The 19,774-nt window shown below is 55.1% G+C and overlaps 4 protein-coding genes across 4 annotated transcripts; 2 read left to right on the forward strand and 2 right to left on the reverse strand.

Annotated features, from left to right (window-relative positions):
- The first annotated feature begins 5,520 nt into the window (after positions 1-5,520).
- On the forward strand, positions 5,521-7,213 carry GGS23DRAFT_572773 (uncharacterized protein). Its single transcript, XM_051516642.1, has 2 exons — positions 5,521-6,166; positions 6,318-7,213. The coding sequence occupies exons 1-2, from the start codon at positions 6,075-6,077 to the stop codon at positions 6,637-6,639; spliced, it is 414 nt and encodes a 137-aa protein (XP_051370824.1). The 5' UTR covers positions 5,521-6,074; the 3' UTR covers positions 6,640-7,213.
- GGS23DRAFT_106503 (uncharacterized protein) lies at positions 5,636-6,368 on the reverse strand. The gene is made up of 2 exons (XM_051510961.1): positions 6,318-6,368; positions 5,636-6,207 (listed from the first exon to the last, which is right to left on the reverse strand). The coding sequence occupies exon 2, from the start codon at positions 5,978-5,980 to the stop codon at positions 5,669-5,671; it is 312 nt and encodes a 103-aa protein (XP_051370825.1). The 5' UTR covers positions 5,981-6,207; positions 6,318-6,368; the 3' UTR covers positions 5,636-5,668.
- Positions 7,214-10,155: 2,942 nt separating the features above from the next.
- Positions 10,156-11,957, forward strand: GGS23DRAFT_106533 (uncharacterized protein). Its single transcript, XM_051510962.1, has 3 exons — positions 10,156-10,370; positions 10,432-11,642; positions 11,708-11,957. The coding sequence occupies exons 2-3, from the start codon at positions 10,568-10,570 to the stop codon at positions 11,842-11,844; spliced, it is 1,212 nt and encodes a 403-aa protein (XP_051370826.1). The 5' UTR covers positions 10,156-10,370; positions 10,432-10,567; the 3' UTR covers positions 11,845-11,957.
- Positions 11,958-12,674: 717 nt separating this feature from the next.
- On the reverse strand, positions 12,675-13,666 carry GGS23DRAFT_572779 (uncharacterized protein). Its single transcript, XM_051516643.1, has one exon. It carries the CDS (start codon positions 13,273-13,275, stop codon positions 13,015-13,017), a length of 261 nt encoding a protein of 86 aa, XP_051370827.1. The 5' UTR covers positions 13,276-13,666; the 3' UTR covers positions 12,675-13,014.
- Between the last annotated feature and the right edge of the window lie 6,108 nt (positions 13,667-19,774).

Genomic DNA, 19,774 nt, shown 5'->3' on the forward strand with positions numbered 1-19,774 from the left:
TGGTAGCTAGTCAGCCTCGGCAGCGTGGGTGCGCGTTGCTAGCTCAACACGAAGTCGGTTCGGTCCCAACCTCTCTCGGCTGGACCTTGTCTTGCCTCGCGATCTTATTGCCGTCTTATCATTATTGTTTCTGTCGTCCCCCCCCCGTGACCGCGTGTACGTGGGTAGTTTGTGGGGAGCGAGTAAATATTCGACACTAAAAAAGCTCGCCGATATACCCACCGAGGCTGGCACTTCACAGTAAGCGTGGTGCCAAGACGAGGCAAGCCTCTCGGAATCCTCGAATACTACCATCACTGCCGTGTGCGCGGGTGTCGGATTGGGTCTCTTGGCTGGTTGCCTGGCCTGTCCGGCACCCAAGTATCATCGGTTGGGATCGTGCGCCTCGCGGCTCTTCTTCGCCGTAATTTAAAAGGATATAGCCACATAATAATATCAGCCGGAGCCACACTTTGAAGGAGAGGGACAGGGGGGGATTAAAACTTCCGCTGCCATTGGGGAAGTTGATCTCTGTTATGGATTCGTCGAACGAGAAGGGGGACGTAAGAGCGGACAGACATGCGTGTGCGTACACGCATAGGCGCGCGAGCGCGCGCACCCACGTAGCACCACCATGGCAAGACTACGGGACAAGTCGGGTTAGGCTATGCTGGAGCATCGCCGCCGCCGCTCGCTGCTGATGCCAGTGCCGTGCTGTGCTGCCTCTGCTGCTGGTATTCAGAAGGGGGGGGGGGAGTGGTGCGCAAGGGGCGCAGCGCGGTACGGTTGCGCTAGAGACGCGGTCTCTTATAAGGTGTTCTAAGAATGGATATGATCGTCGGGACCATCCACCAGACAAACGGCCGGGATCTGAGTGGTATTGCTAATGCGACATTTGGGGAATGCTAGTCGAATATCTACTTGAAACGCACCCTGGTCCCTTGGCCGTCCACTGTCCCCTTGCGAATGGACCGTTAGATGTCCCCGGGGCTCCCCAAAGTGGGCGTCAATATCTCCTGCGCAATTTGGAGATAAATAATCATTGGCAATTTGCTGAGATTCGACATCATCGAACTTCTAGAAGGGGAAGACCATGCTGTTTGAGCGTGTTCTATGGGTCGGAGGAGAAGGGGAATGACAAAAAGAGAGAGGAGGGGGGGGAAGGGGTTGACGGATGGAAGAAAGGGGCATGGTGGAATCGGTGGGCTGGGTGGATTTGGCGAGTGGGGAGGTAGTGGATAGGTAGGTTAAGTGAGGGATGATGATGGTGGTGATGGATGCTGTGGAGGATGGGGAGGAGGCGAGGAGAGAGGGCAGCTTTTGCCTGGTGGCCCAGGGCATATTCATACGACAACAACATCCCCCGATACGTGCAGCTGGTCCTAGGTTAGGTGCCTATCGGCTGTTAGGTAGGTACCTTAGGTAGTTATCCGTACGTATATACATAGAGGGAGATAGATACCAAAAGTACCTACCTAGGAGGTAGGCACTATCAGGTAGGTAATCTACATAGGAGGTAGGTACCTCGTATGCATTGAAGGCAGGATCTATGCACACACGCATGCGGACACGCGCACGACAGCGCATACCTTGTGTTAGTAGCATACCCAAATATGCGTGGCATGCGACAAATGATGCTATCCTCGCAACTCGTGGGTAGGTACCGTTTAGGTGCCCCCTAGGCAGGGCAAGCAGGACACTTCCAGTGAGGTACCCTAGGCGACTATACGTCTAGAGGTGCCTATTGTTTCTAGTACACGTAGAATGTCGGTAGATAGGTATGGGCCGAGGGTACGCACTACCGCAAGCACCAGGGATCTGGCCTTAGGAGGTAGATAGGTACCTAAGTACCTACCTACGTACCTACGGTATCTAGGAGGTACCTAGGTATCTGGATACCTCCTATACCTACCTACATTCCTCATATAGGATATTCCGACGGGCGGCAGGTACGTACGTGGGTACGGCACGGGTGCGGTACGTGGCCTTGGGTAACGTCGACTGGTACCCAGGCAGCGGGAAGGTGGGCTTGGTGGCTCTGGGAAGTGCCGTTGACACATCGCTGATCATCCAACGTCCCTCGGGAATCTGGGTGAAGCTGCCCAGGGTCACCAATTCGGACATACACGTACATACGTGCCCACATCCATCCATCCCATCCCATCCCATCCCATCCCATCCCATCCCATCCGTTGCAACCTCTACGACAACAACAACTCTCTCACCCTCTACTACGTACCGAGAATATAACCAACCTACCTCCTACGCCGGACATACATGAGGTACTACAACATGCGCGAATGCTACCTCGACCATATACGTGCGCGTGTGCCTACAGGTTACCTACCTATCTCCATATAGGTATGTGCCGTCCTCGACTTGCCTATATGCCATGTGCCCCTTCGCCCGAGTGCGCCCGATTCGCCCGGGCTGCTTCGCGCACGCCGGTCCGAGACCACCATATGAATGTTCACGTCGCTATAGCCTGCCGACCCCTTTGCAGAGCGGGATCGAGATATGTACATGCCCGCCTGGCTACCCGGGTAGAGGAGGTACCTAAGCAGGAGGTAGGTGTAGGTAGCCCCTAGGCCATGGAACTTGAACACGTACCGCCTCTTCTGGACGTACACCCAGGTTAGGTGTAGGAGGTGGTAGTGGCGGAGGCACATATGAGCCCTACCACCACGGCATGGATGCATTAGGTAGGTAGAGGTGCCTCATGGTGTGTGCGTGTGCGTGTGCGTGTCTACCTACCTACATAAAGCACCCAGATTAGGTGCCTACGTGTTTGTGTATGTACGTGCGCGCGTATGTTTGTGTAGGTGTGCGAGCTGGCGTCGCGCGGTGCATTACATTAGGAGGTCGGAGTGCGGTATCGCCTGTGCCGCATCGTGGTATGTGTAGCCCAGGTGTGCATGCGTGCAATGTGTATATACCTACATATATTTAACACCCGCACATGCAAGCCTGCATATATATCTGCTGACAATTTGCAATAGTTTGCCGCGACGAGTCAATAAAGGATCGTTCGGCATCCCAAATGGAACCGCCGCTTTGAGAGGAGATGGATGCCAAGCACCCTGCGAGAGAGCGAGAGAGAGAGAGAGAAAAAAATTTTGGGCGCGCGGCGGTATTCGCAGTGTCAGACTGGCCAGTGCAACCTGGTCTGCGGATATGTGCGATGGTGACGATGCAGGGTCTGCGGATGAACCGAACGTCTGCTGTACTATAGTCTGAGGCGGCTGCTACGGTGTTCGCCGGTCCCTCGCCAACCACAGCGCGCTATGCGAGCTCCGAATCGACGATAGGTCAGAGAGGCCCGTCGCCTCCCTGTAGTCGTATGTACCTCCCCATGCCTTCACATGATGCAGATGAGATGTGATGGAAGATGACCTCCGCTTGGGACCTAGGTCGCAATATCTCGAGGACATTTACCCAGGTCCCACGTGCAGGTAATAATGAGTCCCCCCCCCCCCCGTCGCCTGGCGTATCCGTTCGCGGTAAAGCCCTGAGGATTCCATATCCTCAAACACAAGCGGATCTGGTTTAATATTCAGATGCTACCCTCGCTCGTAACTCCCAGGTCTCCCTCCTCCTCTCCTCTCGCCCTCCCTGTCGCGATCAAGATGACGAGCGAGCTAGCCCCAATCTCTCTGGCCATGCGTCGACTAATAACTCGGTACCTAGATCTCGACGGCGAGGTTGCCGTCCGTGCTGCTCGGCCAAACCGCGACGGCATAATGATAACAACAACAACATAATACCATTTTACGACGTAGCAGGAACTGAAGGTGATACACGTTATAGGCTAGGGTTCTGGCACTATTATATGGAGTCACGGCCGTCCACGTGTTTAGGCAGTACAGTAGCACGTTTTGATGGGGGGGATGAAATTGTCTTACCCCTGATGCCTGCCTACGGCATCTAAGATATCTGATATCCGCATCTGCCGTCTCGTGCTAGCTCCCGCGATACCGTTTCGAAAGCCCACCGGCGAAGAGGGCGCAGGGCGGGGTTTTGCGCAACAGGTGCCAGGTGGGAGAAGAAGGAGAGTAGCGAAAAAAGACAGACAGAGACAGAGAGAGAGAGAGAGTTCATCTAAGCTACGTAGGTAGGTAGGTAGGTAGGTAGGTAGGTAGGTAGGTAGGTAGGTATACGGCCACGTTGTAGAGTAGGCATGGATGGCACTCGACATTTGGCTGGCCGGCGTCCCCAGCGCAGGGCAGAGCAGAGCAGACCCGTTCTGGCGATGGGATGGCGCCCTCGTCCGCATCGCTCGCATGGAACCGCCAGGCTGGATCGCGGAAAGGGATGGACGGGCTCTTGGGGTGGCTTGTCAATGGTTTGATTCAATGTTCCAGCTCATTTCAGGTATAAGGCCGAAGGTTTGCCCGGGGACGCGAGACGAGTTCCCACTTAAAATTCAAGCTTAAAGTGTTTGGAACGCGGTTTGACTAAGCCTTGTTTTAGCCTTGAAGAACCCTATCTGGGCTATTATGCGGATGACGTTGTTGGCACCGTCCAACTGCCGTTCTGATTTGTTTTTATTCATTTGGCCAGCAATTTAAACATGGCGTTAATCTCTATACCTTCCCTTCGTAGATTGCACCACACCCCCTTTTTACCCTTTCCCATCGCCAGCCAGCCAACCTACCTACCTACCTACCTACCTACCTACCTACCTACCTACCTACCTACCTACCTGTAGAGGCGGGTAGGTAGGCAAGGTACCTAACCTTGCCCAACTACCCCTTTTAGCAACCCGAGGTACCGCGTACCGAGACAGCGTTCGCTACCGTGGTGCCCTTCTCGGTGCCTTCGGCGGGCTGTGCCTCCCTCCACATCTGCGACACCCGCACTCCCATCTGTCGTCTCGACCGAGGCGGTAGGTTCTGCATGCCTGGTGTCTATCTAACCTAAGTAGGTGGGCAGGTATGTTAGGTACCTAAGATAGGTAGTAGGTAGGTAGGTAGGTACCCGAGGTAGTTCGTCTAAAAGGCAGGCATTGGCATCCGTTGGGGGGGGGGTTGTGTTATCCAGCCACGCCGCACGCAGACTTACCTCAGGATCAGATGTAGAGCTAATAACACATGTACATCGGCGATGTATGCCCGGCCTACTATAAACACGACAACATCTTGAGCACCTCGGGAGTTCCTACGTACCTATATATCTCTGTATCTCGTGACCTGGGAAATGTGGCTGCATGCATGCCGCGCTCTCCCACCTTCCACCGTCTCCTCCGTGTAGATACCTGACCTATCTGTACCTACAGCCGAAGTCGTGCATCCCTGCCTACGACGTACAATACGTGTGCACACGGGTTTTACGGCGTAGAGAGGCTATGTACCTGAGGTAGGTAGGTAGGAGGTACCTACCTCCTATCTCCCCAAACCTTTCCCCCTTTTCTCTCCCTCTGTCGATGTTCAGCCCGTTCGACTCGTATCGGAGACACGTCTGGGAGTCGGACGGACAAGGGAAATCTCATACAGTAGCGTCGATTATCTGAGGGTCGTCCGCATCCTTCCCTCCCTTGGCCCCCCCCTGTTCCCTCCTCCCCTCCCCGGTATCCCAAATTGGCCACATGGATAGATTTTCGTATTATCACCACGCCGTTATCTTAAGGGTGCTGCTATTGATTGGCCCCAGCTTCGTCGGCCTCACACCCATTGGAAACGGCTGGATTGTGTCATGCTCGACTTGCGGAGGGCGGGCAGGCCTGCGAGGCACTACGTAGTATATCCCGCTGGGCACCGGCCAGCCAATCATCCGCCACTCGCGTTCGACATCTCCAATCTCCTCGCCATGCGGAGGGGCGACTATGACGACACCCCTTGCCGTAGCCAAGAGATTTCCCGTCGAAACGGGTTACTTCAGTCTTCGGACTCGGAACAAGGTCTATGAGTAGGTATGTATCGCAAGACGAGAGCGCAACGGAAGAGGGGGAAAGAAAGAGAAAAAGACGAGAGAGGGGAAGGGCAAGAAACAAGGCGCTCTCCATCCGGTCGTCGATGCAATGATGTATATCTATCTACCTAAGCTAGGACTTTTGCGTACGCAGGCAGGCCAGGTAGGTACATAATTATATCCAGCACATGTCTAGAGGTGGCTTGTGTGTTTGTTTATCACCTTGTATCATGATCACGATTCTGATGATGAGCAAGATTTTTCTTTCCAATTGCCGCAGCTAAATTCTTTGTCAGATTCCGTCTCATGCAATTGCTATGACTACGTAGTGGGAAGGCGACGACCCGCCCCTAGACCCGGAGCGGATGACGAGGATACGTAAGTGTGTGTCTGGATGCTGTACAACTGTCAACATCTCACTTGTTACGTACCGCAAGATTTTGTCAAACGAATGGCATCGCTCTCAAACCCACACATGCGCTCGCTGGACTCGCCGCACGCTCGCCATACAACGGCGTCGGCTTCGTAAACGGAGCCCCAATGCCCCCTCCGTTCCCCCCTCTCTCCACCGTCCCATCGACGCCAGGCCGGAGAAGGCGCCGCTCGAGACAGGCTCTCGTCGGGGCGCTATCGTCATACGCGAACTGGCCTTCCCGCGCCGGCTCAACCCTGACAGGCGACGTCAGTCCTGCGAGCGCTGAGCAATATTCGTCAAAACAGCGACGGCGCCCGAGGCCGGCCGGCGCCGCTTAGTTAGCTTCTAGGACTTGAAGAGGGGGGCGGGCGCTGGCCCGACTGGTTCGAAGCCGTCGTCATACATGCAACGTTCGGTTTCATCCCCATGGCATTGCTCTGAAAATTCTCCTCTGCGCGTGGCGGTTGTGGCCCATTTCATCGTCATTCCTCTGGCTCGACTCATTCCGTGCTTGATCAGTAGTGCCGTAGCTGGCAGCGTCCGAGAATGCCAAGACGTTGTCGGCTGAACACGAAGATCACACTGCCGCCACATCTGCTGCAGTGCCGGGCCGAACATCAACCGCGCATAAACGCCGTGGGTGTCAGATACACGTCGTAGCCAAGCGAAGAGCAAGTATAGGTGAGAGAACCGGGTAGCAAGCCAAGGTACCTCCATATCCCATCAATGCTGCGGCAAGAATGGATGCGCCACGCGTTCCCCCTCTCATGCAAAGCCGGCGTGAATGTGAATGTTATTCATCATCCCTTGATACCGGGTCAGAGGAACTCCGTCTGCTGTTAGTAATAGAGACCCTGGGTTCGATGATGTCGTGTCTTGGATGATGGGGAGAGCGGGCTGCAGGACGGTCGATTGTACGTTCTCCCTCCCTCTCTCGCCCGCCCTTCTCTTCTCTTCGCTCTCGTTGGCGGAGACCCGCTCGTATGGAGGGCACTACATGCCTCCAATCACTATGCACACACCACATGACGTAGGTATTCGCCAAGCGTACTAAGCTAACTTGTTCTTAGCCCCATCCTTCCCACTAAAGGGGAAAGAAGGGTTTGGGGGGAGGGGGGTGTGGGACAGAAGGAAAGCCCGAATGCAAGTACCGTGGTCTCGTACGCAGAATGGAGAACCTACCTAACCTAGGTAGGTCTGTACCTGGTGGGTAGGTACCTCCTAGGTTAGGTACCTCATACCCTCTGTGGAACGGAGGTCCTGAGGCACCTGGCGTATAAGAGGCACATACATCTAGGTAGGTACCTGCCTGCATAGGTACCTGGTGGGGTAGGCCGCATACATAAGGCAGGCAGGTAGGTATGGATCGATACATGTACGGACGAATGTACATGCCCAGGTGCCTAGCCTAACCTCACGGTCCCTCTGAAAATTGCAACTCAAAGTATTCCCCGAGTGGCAGGAGACGACAACCTACCACACACACACCACACACACACACACACACACACACACACACACACACACAATACACACACACAATACACATGTACCCGCCACACGGGCAGAAATATCCCAGGCAAGAAGTTAGGAGGGGTTCAGCAACTCTGAGACCGGGAAAAGGGGACGAAAACTTTTAAGAGAGGACGAAACGAAACGAAACAAGATGGCAAGAGGGGAGGGAGAGGCGCGAGCGAAGGCAACCCTAGAAGAATGAAATCAAATACAGAGGCCGGCCTTGGGAGAGAAGCGCTGAGGCCGGCGTTGTGCTCCCCTTCAGTCCCTGCATATGGACAACCCTCCCACCCCCGGCATCGGTGGCGTATGCTGAGAACAAGTCTGATAGGTATATTATCACTTCTCTTGTGAAAATACATATAGGGTGGTCTGCGCTCCGCCGCGGATTTATCATTTTTGGTTCCTCTCTGGCGGCATTATAGGTTGTGCGTGGCGACATGGGTGTCCCGGAGGGGGGTCCAACGTAGGCATAGGATGTATTATGAGGTAAGTCTAGAGAGAGAGTGTGTGTGTATGAGTATGGATTCGTGGATGGGGGTGGACGGGTGTGTGTGGTGAGAGGAGGCATCATGCCTACACAGTAAGTAAGGTCAGGTATGTGGCAGTATAGCGCATCGACCCATCGAACCAATCCAGCGATCCATCCCACACATGCCATCACCTACCTACATATACAGACCAAGTTGTGGATATATCGATTAAATACTCGGCCTAATACAGGAACGGCCTTGACTTACCTGGGCAGAACAAATGGCAGCATGGGCGCTCCCTGATAGCGCCCGTCCGTACCGGTACATGCTAGCATCCAGTGCCGCACCCCCGTAGATGTAGCCTTAGCCTTTAGACCCTTGCAGTTACCTTCAGCCATACCCTGCCATGTTCTTCTCATCTCTCTCCTCTGCATGCCCAAGTCGGCGCCTCAGTAAGTGCGGTAGTGGACGGCAGGGGACGACGGTAGGAGACGGTAAGGGACTGTAGGGTACGGTACATACCTAGACGGAATACATTAGGTACCTAGACGGAATACACACCTACCTAGACGGGGCGCAAGTTGCTGCTCACTGCTCATTCATCCATTCACTTGCACTCGCATTGGCACCTGCCTCTGTACTTACAACTCGCACGTATTATTAGCAGTGGGAGTATTATTATTACATGCCTTCGTTGAATGGCGTTTTCCTACACCCCCCCCTCTCTTTATCTCCTCTCTTGCTCCCTCTCAAAGTATTACCCTACTTACATACCTACCTACCTCCTAACCTACTTACGTGCTGCCACCTAATCTACCCTCTCGTCGCCTCGCCGTCTCTCTCGCCTGCTCCTCCCCCTTCTCCGTATACGATACCCGTCCGTGTATGTACTCTCGCCTCCATTATAGGCCTTCAATCCCTGTGCTTCCTGGTTAGGTGTGGTGGTGGTGTGTGGTGTGTGCGTGCGTGCGTGCGTATATGTATATGTATATGTATGTACGTGTGAGCGAGAGAGAGAGAGTGTGTGTGTGTCCCACTCGCCCCAATTTATCGTTGTCTATTGTGGGTTAAGAGACCCTGACATCCTGGACCGGCGCCGGAATCCCCTGCTACCTCTGGGCTTTCTGCCCTCTCCGCTGCTAGTTGACGTACCGGCTAGCCACTGAGGGGAGAGGGAGGATAATCTATGTAAATGCCATCCGTCCTGCTCTCTGCGAGACCTCTCCTCTCTGTTTGTCACTTCTCTCAACCTCCTCGGTGGCGGATCATTCCCACACATACATACACACGCACGCACACGCGCACATCTCGACAGCCGGCCACGACAGCCAACCTGGCGCAGCACTATAGGCTCTCTCGAAACATACCTCTCTCTGATATCCAGCCAGGAAGACGGAGCGGAAGCAGAGCCGTGTGCGTGTGAAGCGGAACAATACCCAGATATTAAAGCCCATATACGGGATCGGCACGGTACTGCGAATTCTCGCCTGGTCCAGCAGCAACGACAAGTACATAAACCTCGACTTCGAACTTATATGTACATCTGACCTCCCGGATATCTGGCCGCTGCTGATCCTTTACTCTTCGGTCTTGAAACGAGCCACCGAACTCCACATTCCCATATCATCAGGACCTAAAACGGCTGCTATCAAATTGGACACCACCTTTCCATATTTCAGCCCTGGTCCGATCTTATTCAGTATCCTACCCTACCGTACCTACCTCTGTGTAGCACCCTACAGTGTGGCCAACCCTGTCCTCGACCTTGGCCTAGGACGGGATATTGGGCTGTCGATCAATCTGTTCACCGTCGTCACTGGACTCGCTGCAGGCCAGGGGAACATCGAGTCCCACCTCGTCCCAATTGCTGGAGAGCGTTACTTAAGCTTCGGGCGATTAGGCTAGCCTGAAAAGTACCGGCTGGCCCCCGTCCTGTACCTTTCCTTCAAAGTATCGGGGGTTCCTGGTCGACATACTTCTCGAGTGTGTGCTGCCAAACACACTTAAGGCTCGCTGATCCCCCTCCCGCAGCTCGTGACGGATCTTCTTCACTGGATCTTGAGAGACAAGTCACCGCCTCGGTAAGGTGACACGAATCTGTCTCCCTTCGGGATCCCGCATCTGATCAGCGAACTATTCCAGACTTCCCTTGACTTCTTTATTCCCCAGAGGGAGATAGGAGATATAGCGAAGATAGGAGTTCCGGCCTGAGTCTCAGGAGAAAGCCTCCACTCTACCCGCCCCTTTGCTCGCTCTTTGTGTTATTATCTCGTCGAAGATGACGATGACTCTTGAGAATCAATCACGACTCGGGTCCCTCAACTTCGACCACATGTCTTCCTACTCGAACCCTCCGCACTTCACCAACCCCTGGGGCGCCGGCTCCTCGGGTCAGCACGGCAACCACGGGATGTACTCGCAAGGGCTCAACGCCAACCTGGGCGGTCTCGACTCTATGACCAAGCAGCACGCGGCCAGGGCGGCCGGAGGCAACGGCGCCTCGATGGCATCCTATGGGGGCATCCCGGCGACGGCATCTTCAGCAGGTAGCACTCTCATGGCGGACTTCTATGGACAGCAGGACTTACGCAATATGCCGCAAGATCTCTTAAGCTTGAACCGAATGCAGCCCACGGCGACGTCGTACGCAGAGCCCACGTATGCGACGGCGACGGCGGCCTCGCCGGTGAACGCGACGTACTCGGCGTCGCCAAACTCGTATGATAGTGTATCCGGGTACGCGCCGGCGCCTATGCGCTCCACGTTCGCCCTTGCACCAGACGCCGACAACCGAAGGTATTCCCAATCGTCAGTTTCCTCTATGCCGATCATCGATCCCAGCTCGGGCGGCGCCTCTCGCTCTCACCGGAACTCGTTAGTTGACATACATCATAGAGGACTTCAGAGCGACGATCGCAGGAGCTTCGCCGACGCCCTCGACGCTGGCCAGGGCATGCTAGCTATGAGCCAGGAGACCCCTCGCGCCATATATCCCCCTAACAGCCGTGGCAGAGGCTCTGCCGACTCGTACGGTTTCCCTTCGACACACTCGACGAGCTCGTCTATATCCTCGGCGAGCAACTATGGCGGCGCCTACTATGCGGGATCGGCCGACTCGTCGGTCAGCGACTACTCGACTGCGGGTTCTGACATCGAGTCCGTCACCTCTCGAACGTTACCCCGGCCGAATTTGATGACCCAACCTCCTCCGGCCCCCCAATCCATGATGGGCCAGTTCAGCTCAAAAGTATCATCGAGCACCCAGAAGAAGCATAAGTGCAAAGTCTGCGATAAGCGCTTCACTCGGCCGAGCTCGTTACAAACGCATATGTATAGCCACACGGGCGAGAAGCGTAAGTATAGAGAAGCGCTCACTTCGTTCCAGTAGTTCCATGCTTACCTTCTCTTTTCCCCTTAGCCTTCTGTTGCGAAGTCGAAGGATGTGGGCGACACTTCTCTGTCGTATCGAATCTCCGGCGGCACCGGAAAGTACACAAGAACGACAGCAAATCCGATGCCGGATCCGAGGATCACCATGATGATCATTCCGACTAGGACGTCTACGCTTCACGACAGCAATACGCGTTCCACTATGCACAAGGTTACGATTTAGAATTGTTGACGATTATCCTTGCTATGCGGATACCTCATGTTGAGCCACGTTCCAAATCGGTCTCATGGTATTAGAGGAGACAGTCAGTTGCCAGCATCCTTTCCGGACCGGATGCTACCAAAAACGGGTTGCAAGTTTTATGTCTCTGTACGAAGGGCATCATTATCGTTATTGAGATTTGTTTGCGCTTCTGGTTGGAGTGATATCCAAGAGTCGTTCGAAAGCGCGCGCGCCGGGTGCATGGATGAGCTTATAGAATCTGGAAGGCTCATTTGATTGCTTGTTTTCCCCTCCTTTTTTTTTTTCCTCTTCGCGTCTATCGCTCGTGGCCTCCGATCGGGGTTGGATAACAGCCGCACACACACACATCAACATATCTGGGGAGGGGGTTTTATTTGGACATGTTCCCCGAGGCGATACCCTCACAGACGGCGTTTTAAGGGATATCTGGGTAACCGGGCCAGGTGTGGAGAAATCGCATGCATTCGTTTATATCAAGAGGGGCGATAGCTATACAGCTTCGCGCGGTGAGACCTGGCGGTAGCAGGTTCAGGAGCGAGAAAAAAAATAATAAGAGCAAAAAGACCCAAGGTGGCCCGGAAGAGCGAGCGCGAAGAGAAGACAAACTGTATTATTATTAGCTACGCTTCGCATATACCCCTGGAAGGCAGAGCACGCATCCTCAGAGGGGACGCTTACTCTCGCTACTGCCTCTGTAATCTAATTGTCGATATACGATACTTGACCGAAATAACAATATTTATCCTTCATGGCCGCCTTGTGGCTCTCGGACACGTGGGTGTGTGGATGCGCATATATGTGTCTCGGTTCGAGTATGCTTAGGTGGGCGGGCGTCTGGTATAGGGTATGTTTCTGTTTCCTAGCCGGCATTCCGCTGGGATGGAATCGATCTTGTCCAATTAACCTACTTCTTCGCCCTCCCACCGAGATGAGATCAGATCTAGCGATTTAATCTCAGGAACGCCTTCCCGCCTGACCGGGCTTGCCTCCGATGATGGTCGCCGTCAGACAGATCGGCGCGGAACCCAAGCGCGATATCATCCGGTCCCCTTCCCCTGGAAGAGGCGGAGTCAGCTTCTAACTGAATGCTGTCAGATGAGACTCCCCATCGAGATATGCCGCACGACTAGCCCACACAGGTGCGCGCGCACATTTTCCCTCCCCCTACCCCCCCTTCTCTCTCTTACCCTGTGTGGATATATGTGGCCTTCTTCCCTTGCAGCAGCGGCAGTATTACGGTAAGGACAGATACCGACAGGTAAGGCATGTCTGAGGTGCCCGATGTACCACTGCCCGGTATGGAGGCGAGAGGCGTGAGGAAGAAAAAGAAGAAGCCCTGAGCGTGCGCACATGAATACATGGACAGATCCTTCCTACACCGACGCAACGTATATACCTATGCATGGCCCTACACACATGGACACACACACACACATGGATATTACATGCTTACCTACACGGGCACCTAGTGCGAGACAGGACGTTACGTGGTACGCAGCTAAGTCAGACAGATAGGGAAGCACGTCCTGCCCGTTGCGAGGGAGAGGCGCTCGGGATACCCGAACGGAACAATACACAGATGTACGTAGGAGGCAGGTGTGCATGAATGTAGGCACGGCGGAACCAACTCGAGACTTAGCCTGGTAGGCAGCATGCGAGTATAGGCGGAGGAAGAAGAAGCAGAAGAATAAGGGAGGAAGATGACGTGGAAGAGTAGGAAGAGCAAGAGGAGGGAGGTCCTGGCGTGGCAGCCAGCCTGCCTTACCTATGCTATATCTATGCAATCTGTCCTACCGTGTTCGCCGTCATGATTAGGCGTGATGTATGTGCAATCCCGATTCCTACGCCTCGGCATACGTCTGTCTCTATGCGTCGGTTACCCCATCTACCGGCTTTGTAGAGGAGGCGACAGGAGGAGGAGGAAGAAGAAGATAGGGGGCGAAGAGGAGGAGAGAGGGAGGGAGTGAGAAGGGGGGGGGGGGGGAGATTAGACGTACATACATATGTATAGACACACACGTAGGTATGTAGCATGCAGGCGTGCTGCGTACATACACACAGACAGACATAACGTTACTGCATAGGCCTCGTACCGCACCGCACCCAGACCCCGTCCACATTCACGTAGGCATTTACCGCGATACCTAGGCAGGCATGTAAGCGCGCATACTCGGGCAAGGCGAGGTCGGACAGAGATACATGGGAAGACAGGGAGAGGCAGAGAGAGAGAGAGAGAGAGAGAGGAAATACCCCTTTCCCGCTCACTCTATTGCCCTTCGCACCAGCTGCTCTCGTGCTCCCACCCCCCCTTCTCTTTCTCACGCGTGCGCATATCTGTGAGTTGGGTGCACACCTGCGTGAGCGAGCGAGTGAGTGAGTGAGTGTGTGTGTGCGTGTATATATATAAAGGGGTAGCATCGTGACATACCTATATATGTTCTATATTGGGCCGGCCGCACGGCTCGCCAATATGCGCTCGTCGACGGGGTGGTTGGTGCCTCAGCAACTTAGACGCCGGGCACGCACGCCACGCGTGTACGTAGGCAGGCAAAGGTCGCGTAACGGCAGAGAGACGCTCCCATTACATCAGGCGGCCGGCGTATACGACGGTATCTCTATAACCTCACATGCGATCTGCCATGTACCCCAACCGTCCCGTTGCGACGGTATAGCGTACGCTCCTAACCTCCCGCCTCGTCCACATCACCTGCGTACTTGCTTCCATTCCATCCAGCAGACGACCTGCGTAACCCAACACCCCCTATAGCCCCTAATACAAGACATCATTGTGATCCGAGGCATGTAGGTAGGTTAGGTAGGTACCTAAGATAGCACTCAACCCCCTTAAAGATAGGCCCTTACCGACCTACCTACCTAGATATAAGTGGTATAGGTACAGGCACCTGCCTAGGCAGGGAGGTAGGTACCTACTACACTTGCCTGCCGTAACCTCGCAAGGTGCCCGTCGGCAGAAACGTAGGATGAATGTATGTCAGCGTACCTCGGTGAGCCGGCTCCTTTTTCTCTCCGCCTTCCCGCCTTCCCCCCCCCCCCCCCCCCCTTTTTTTTTCTCCCTCTTCCCTTTAGAGGATTCGGCAGGCACGCACCGGCACTGATCAAACAGGCAACTTCCACGAAACACGAAACAACCGGCAGGTACCATAGGGAAACCGGGGCGATCCCGCTCTTTCGCGCTCTCTCTCTCTCTCTCTTTCCTCTCTTCCTTCCTTCCGTAGCACCATCGTATAAGCGCCATCGCCATCGCCACCATGTAAGTAAGCAGGTACCTAGCCTACCTACCCTTCACTACCTACCTACCTACTTACCTACCTACGTAATCTCACTACTACTACCACTAACTCGTGCCCTATGTCCTCCCTCCTCCGTCGCCCTCCCGCCCAATCCTCATCCCTCCGCGCCGCTTCGTCTCTATTTATACCGGCCATACGCACACGCCTACCAAACGTTGCACAACTGCATTGCCTATCTACCTACCTACCTCTACCTAACCTCGGTACCTAATCAGCTTGCCTGCCGCGTGTCTGCGCCCTGGGCGCATAGGCAGGTTAGGTAGGTACCTAATAATCTATGGCCGGCGGGCTCGCGGTAAGCTGGTTACGTATGTAACCTACCTACCTACCTACCTACCTACCTAAGACGCCTAGCCTAATGTGCTCGCTCCGCCTTCTCTCTCTTCTTAGCCTTGCACTACTATACCTACCTACCTTGCCTATAGGCAACCTACCTATAGACGTGCCATCGCCTTGGCCGATCCCCATCCCCATCCCATTCCATCCCATCCCATCCCATCCCGTGGCCGCCGATATTACACACATAACGCATGCCTACGTACACGCGCGCACGCGCACGCGCACATATTACCCTATCCTGCCCTTCTCCCCCCCCCTCCCCTGTCGTTCTTCGTCCGTCAGACGTAATCTACGTGCGTACGTGCCGGTTGTATCTACGTATATGTGTTATTTGCGATGCTACGTCCCTGAGGCTACCCAGCCTACCTAGCAATACCTACCTAAGGTAGTAGGCCAGCCCACCCCTGCCCCCCCCCATCCCGTCGCCATCCCTCCCCTCGCAAACATGAAACACGCTTAACGCTGCAACGCAACGCTAGCCTGCTCTTCCCCTGCCCGTGGCCGATGGTACCGTACCTAAGCTGGTCTATCTATCTTCCACCCTAATACCCACCTACCCCCGCCTGCCCGCCCAGCCGCCCGCCGCCGCTTAGCGCATCTGCTCGCCCCCGACGGATTGTGGGATTGATGACGATGGTCCCCTGCTCTATAGGTACCTAGTAGACACCACGTCCAGCAGATGAGATGAGAGAGAAAAGGTACCTCAGGTGCGGTAACGCAGGTATGTAGGTAAAGGTAGGCGGGGGGGGGGTTACGTATGTGCGCACGCGTATAAATCGAATATACCACCTAACGTAGTATACTGAGCTAACGTGGTATTTCAATAAATATCTACGCAGTACGTATACGTAGCGAGAAACCAAAAAAAAAAAAGGTTAAGACTACCTACCACTACCAACCCACACACCCCCCCCCCTTTTCCCCCACCCGCTCCCCCGGAATTTTATCCGAGGGACGTAGGGAAAAAAAAAAAAAAACCTCCCCCCCCAAAAACGGAATGCTTCCAAATAAATCGTACCCTGACGGGGCGCCATTGTACCTGTAAAACTCACGCCCGCCTACGAAGTCGGTAGTAGTAGCTACGCCTACGCCTACCGCCCGCTTCTGTAGGCACCTTCTACTGAGTTACCGTACTCATGAGCGCCCTAAACCCCCTACCAAACGTACCTGGGACCAGTACTAGAGGTAGGTAATGCCGACCCGATTAGCACACACCGGATTAGCACGTCTGTCTGATCCGTGTACATGTCATAATAAAAGATCCATCGCATCCACTAATTAATTGCAAGACGGAGCCGGGCCACACCAACGCCAACTAAACCCTACCTAACCTAACCTAACCTACGTGTACCTACGGACCAATGTTTCGGTCCCCCCTCCCTCTCTCCCTCCTCTTCTTCCCTCTCCCTCTCTTTCTCTCTCTCGCCCATTCCTATCACGTCGCATCGTGATAATTAAAAAAAAAAAAGGCCCGGCCGACCCAAATCCTCGAGCCCAGCCCCAACCATTAAGATAACCACCTCCGGCATGGCCATTCCCTCCCCAATCTTACACGGCCTCATCTCGGGCACCGGCCTACCGTTCCCACAGACGGCGAGACCGGGTTGTGGGGATGTGTGTGTGTGTGCGCCTGTGTGAGAGCGTGTGTGTTGTTGTGTGTGTGTGTGTTTTATTTGTTTGTTTCGCCTGTTTCCTGCTTCGCTTCACTTGATTAGGGAAGGAGGTCTCTCTTTCTGGTCTAGAGAGCATCCGCTGGCTCCCCTCCCCCACCCCGGTGACGCTTATCGTCGTGGTCCTACCCTACAGAGACAAAAAGAGGCGGAGAGGGAAGAAGAGGAGAAAAAAAAAAAGTTGGCACAGAAGGGCTGTGGCTCCCTTTCCCCAAGGCCGCTCGGCGAACCCTCGCCGCCCCAATCCGGAGAGCCAATGCTTACCTACCTATTCGGGGTGGCGCGGCGACCTCGAGGCACGACGACGTCAGCAGCCTCTCCGCCTGCGTGTCTCTTCCTGTTTTCCGCCGCCGCCGCCGCTGTTTTTAGCGGCCTATTCAGAGAGCCGCCCCGTAACGGGACGTCGTGTTGGGGTGCGGACAGGTGTTTGCTGATGTGGCCGGTTCCGAGGGCGCCGGGACGTCCAAGGAACCAATGGCTGTGCGAACTACTCGAATCCACCCTCCAGCGTGAACGTCGTTGCCTACTACTCTGCGTGGGGCGGGGAGACCCCGATGGCACCCTTCCACGTGAACCATGTTTAAATACGACATATACGACCGATGGCCGTTGGGAGGTGGCAGCATCCGCGCCTCGGGTATAGGAATTTCTCCCTCTTCCACGCGTCGGCTACGCACTGGGGACCGCGAGCACTACGACAGTGGTTTCTCACACGTATTACGCAAAGAGGTTATAATCTGCGCACGCGGCTGGCCCCAGGTCTGTCTGTTATCACGTTGCACAAGGATCCCACTAAATGGCAGGAGGGCAGAGGCAGTGCTGGACCAAGGCTACTGGACGGCCGATGGACACGCTCCTCACATGGCGGATGCGAGGAGAGGGGGTAACGTGTCGCTGACGACAGCTATTAGCACCTTAGACGCACCAATGGGGCAGACTTGCTTTTCCCGCTCCCTTCTCCCTCCGGTGCCGCTCTAGCCCCGGGAGCTACGGCGCTAGACGAGATGCGCTGGGGCAGTGAGGGAAAAAAAAAAAAAAGGAGAGGGGCAGGAGACACGAGCGAGCGAGCGAGCAGGGAGGGGAGGGGTGAGAGAAGGCCATATGGCACTTGCGATTGGCATATCTATGGGTTAGAATGCTTGCAAAGCAAGAAAGGCTGGCTCTGGGACTGCGAGGAACCGGTCCAATGGGCGGAAGTTATCACTAAGCGATGCATCTCGCCCCAGCGATGGCACGGCTGATGGTGGGTTCTTATGACGTCGGTCCAATACAAGGGTCGACTGAGAGCTCAACCGCGAGAGCCCGGTGGAGAGGGTCCGTGGAAACCGGATCAGCCGCGGACAGCTGGCCAGACCAAGGACTGAGAGGATTGGCCAAGCCGCCGTGGAATCGATAGCCAAGACGGCCCATCGTACAGACACATGTACATACATACAGGACGCCGTGATCTTCAGGGTCCTCCTTGTACGACAGTATACGCGGGGAGGCGGGTGTTGTCTGGGAGGGAAGAGAAGGGAGAAGAGGAAAAGGCTCATCCGCGGCCTGATTGGTAGCAAAGACTGGGCCGGTATCCTTTACGGGCTGGTGTGGTTTGGATTTCTCCAGATCGCCCCGACCGGCTTTGGAGATGTGATGACACCCTACCCTAGGCTTATCGATGGTGATGCAATATGGGATTCCCGAGATCCTTCATTTTGCCATCCCTTTTGCCACTGGGGGTCGATGCGAATTTCCGGTACTCATGTTACCGTTAATATACCTCACCGGGTATAGGGATATGAGATGACAACGGCAGTGGATAGCAATGGGAAACACTGCGGCCAGAACAGAACCCGAAGAGCACCACCAGGCAAGGAAGAAGGGAGGGTAGGGGTACCATCATCTCACTTGAGACTCGACTCGACAGGGTGGATTAGATGAGCACGGTAGGTCCTAAAACAGCGAGGCGGGCCCCCTCTGAGATATGTTTGAAACGGCCACGGATGCTGGACGAGCCCGGTAGCTGGTTAGCCGGAAAGCGCGTCGAAATAAGACTGGGTTTTCGGGCAGATTCATGCCCAACACGCTAGCCGAGGGAGCCCGTGATGGGACGAGAAAAGAAGGAAAAGGGACCTGGCTGGGCAGGGCGCTACTGTCGGTCCACGACAGAGTAGAGGGAGAGGGGGAATAGGGGGAGCGAGAGAGAGAGCGCGTGCTGGCGTAGAGCTACCTAGGCATGTGGCGGCTTGCCACGGGAAGCGGTCGATACCTCTGTGCCTAGCACATGTTCGTATCTCGCTGGTGTAGGGCGATGATGACCTCTCTCCGCCCTCCCTCCCCACGGCTGGCCTGTGATCCCGCACTGGCCGCCACCACCTTTCCCCGTGGAGCGCTGGTTTCGAGACCTTCCACTACCGGGGCGCGACTGTACTGGGCCGTCCCATGTCGGCGCCCACACGCACGCAGACGCACGCACACGACGCACACCCACGGAAGACACACCCACGGACGGAGTAGACTGGACCCGGAGAGGACGTATGCGTGGAGTAGAT

This window comes from Durotheca rogersii, assembly GCF_024521655.1.
Source record: "Durotheca rogersii strain YMJ 92031201 chromosome Unknown GGS23scaffold_14, whole genome shotgun sequence".
NCBI lineage: Eukaryota > Fungi > Ascomycota > Sordariomycetes > Xylariales > Xylariaceae > Durotheca > Durotheca rogersii.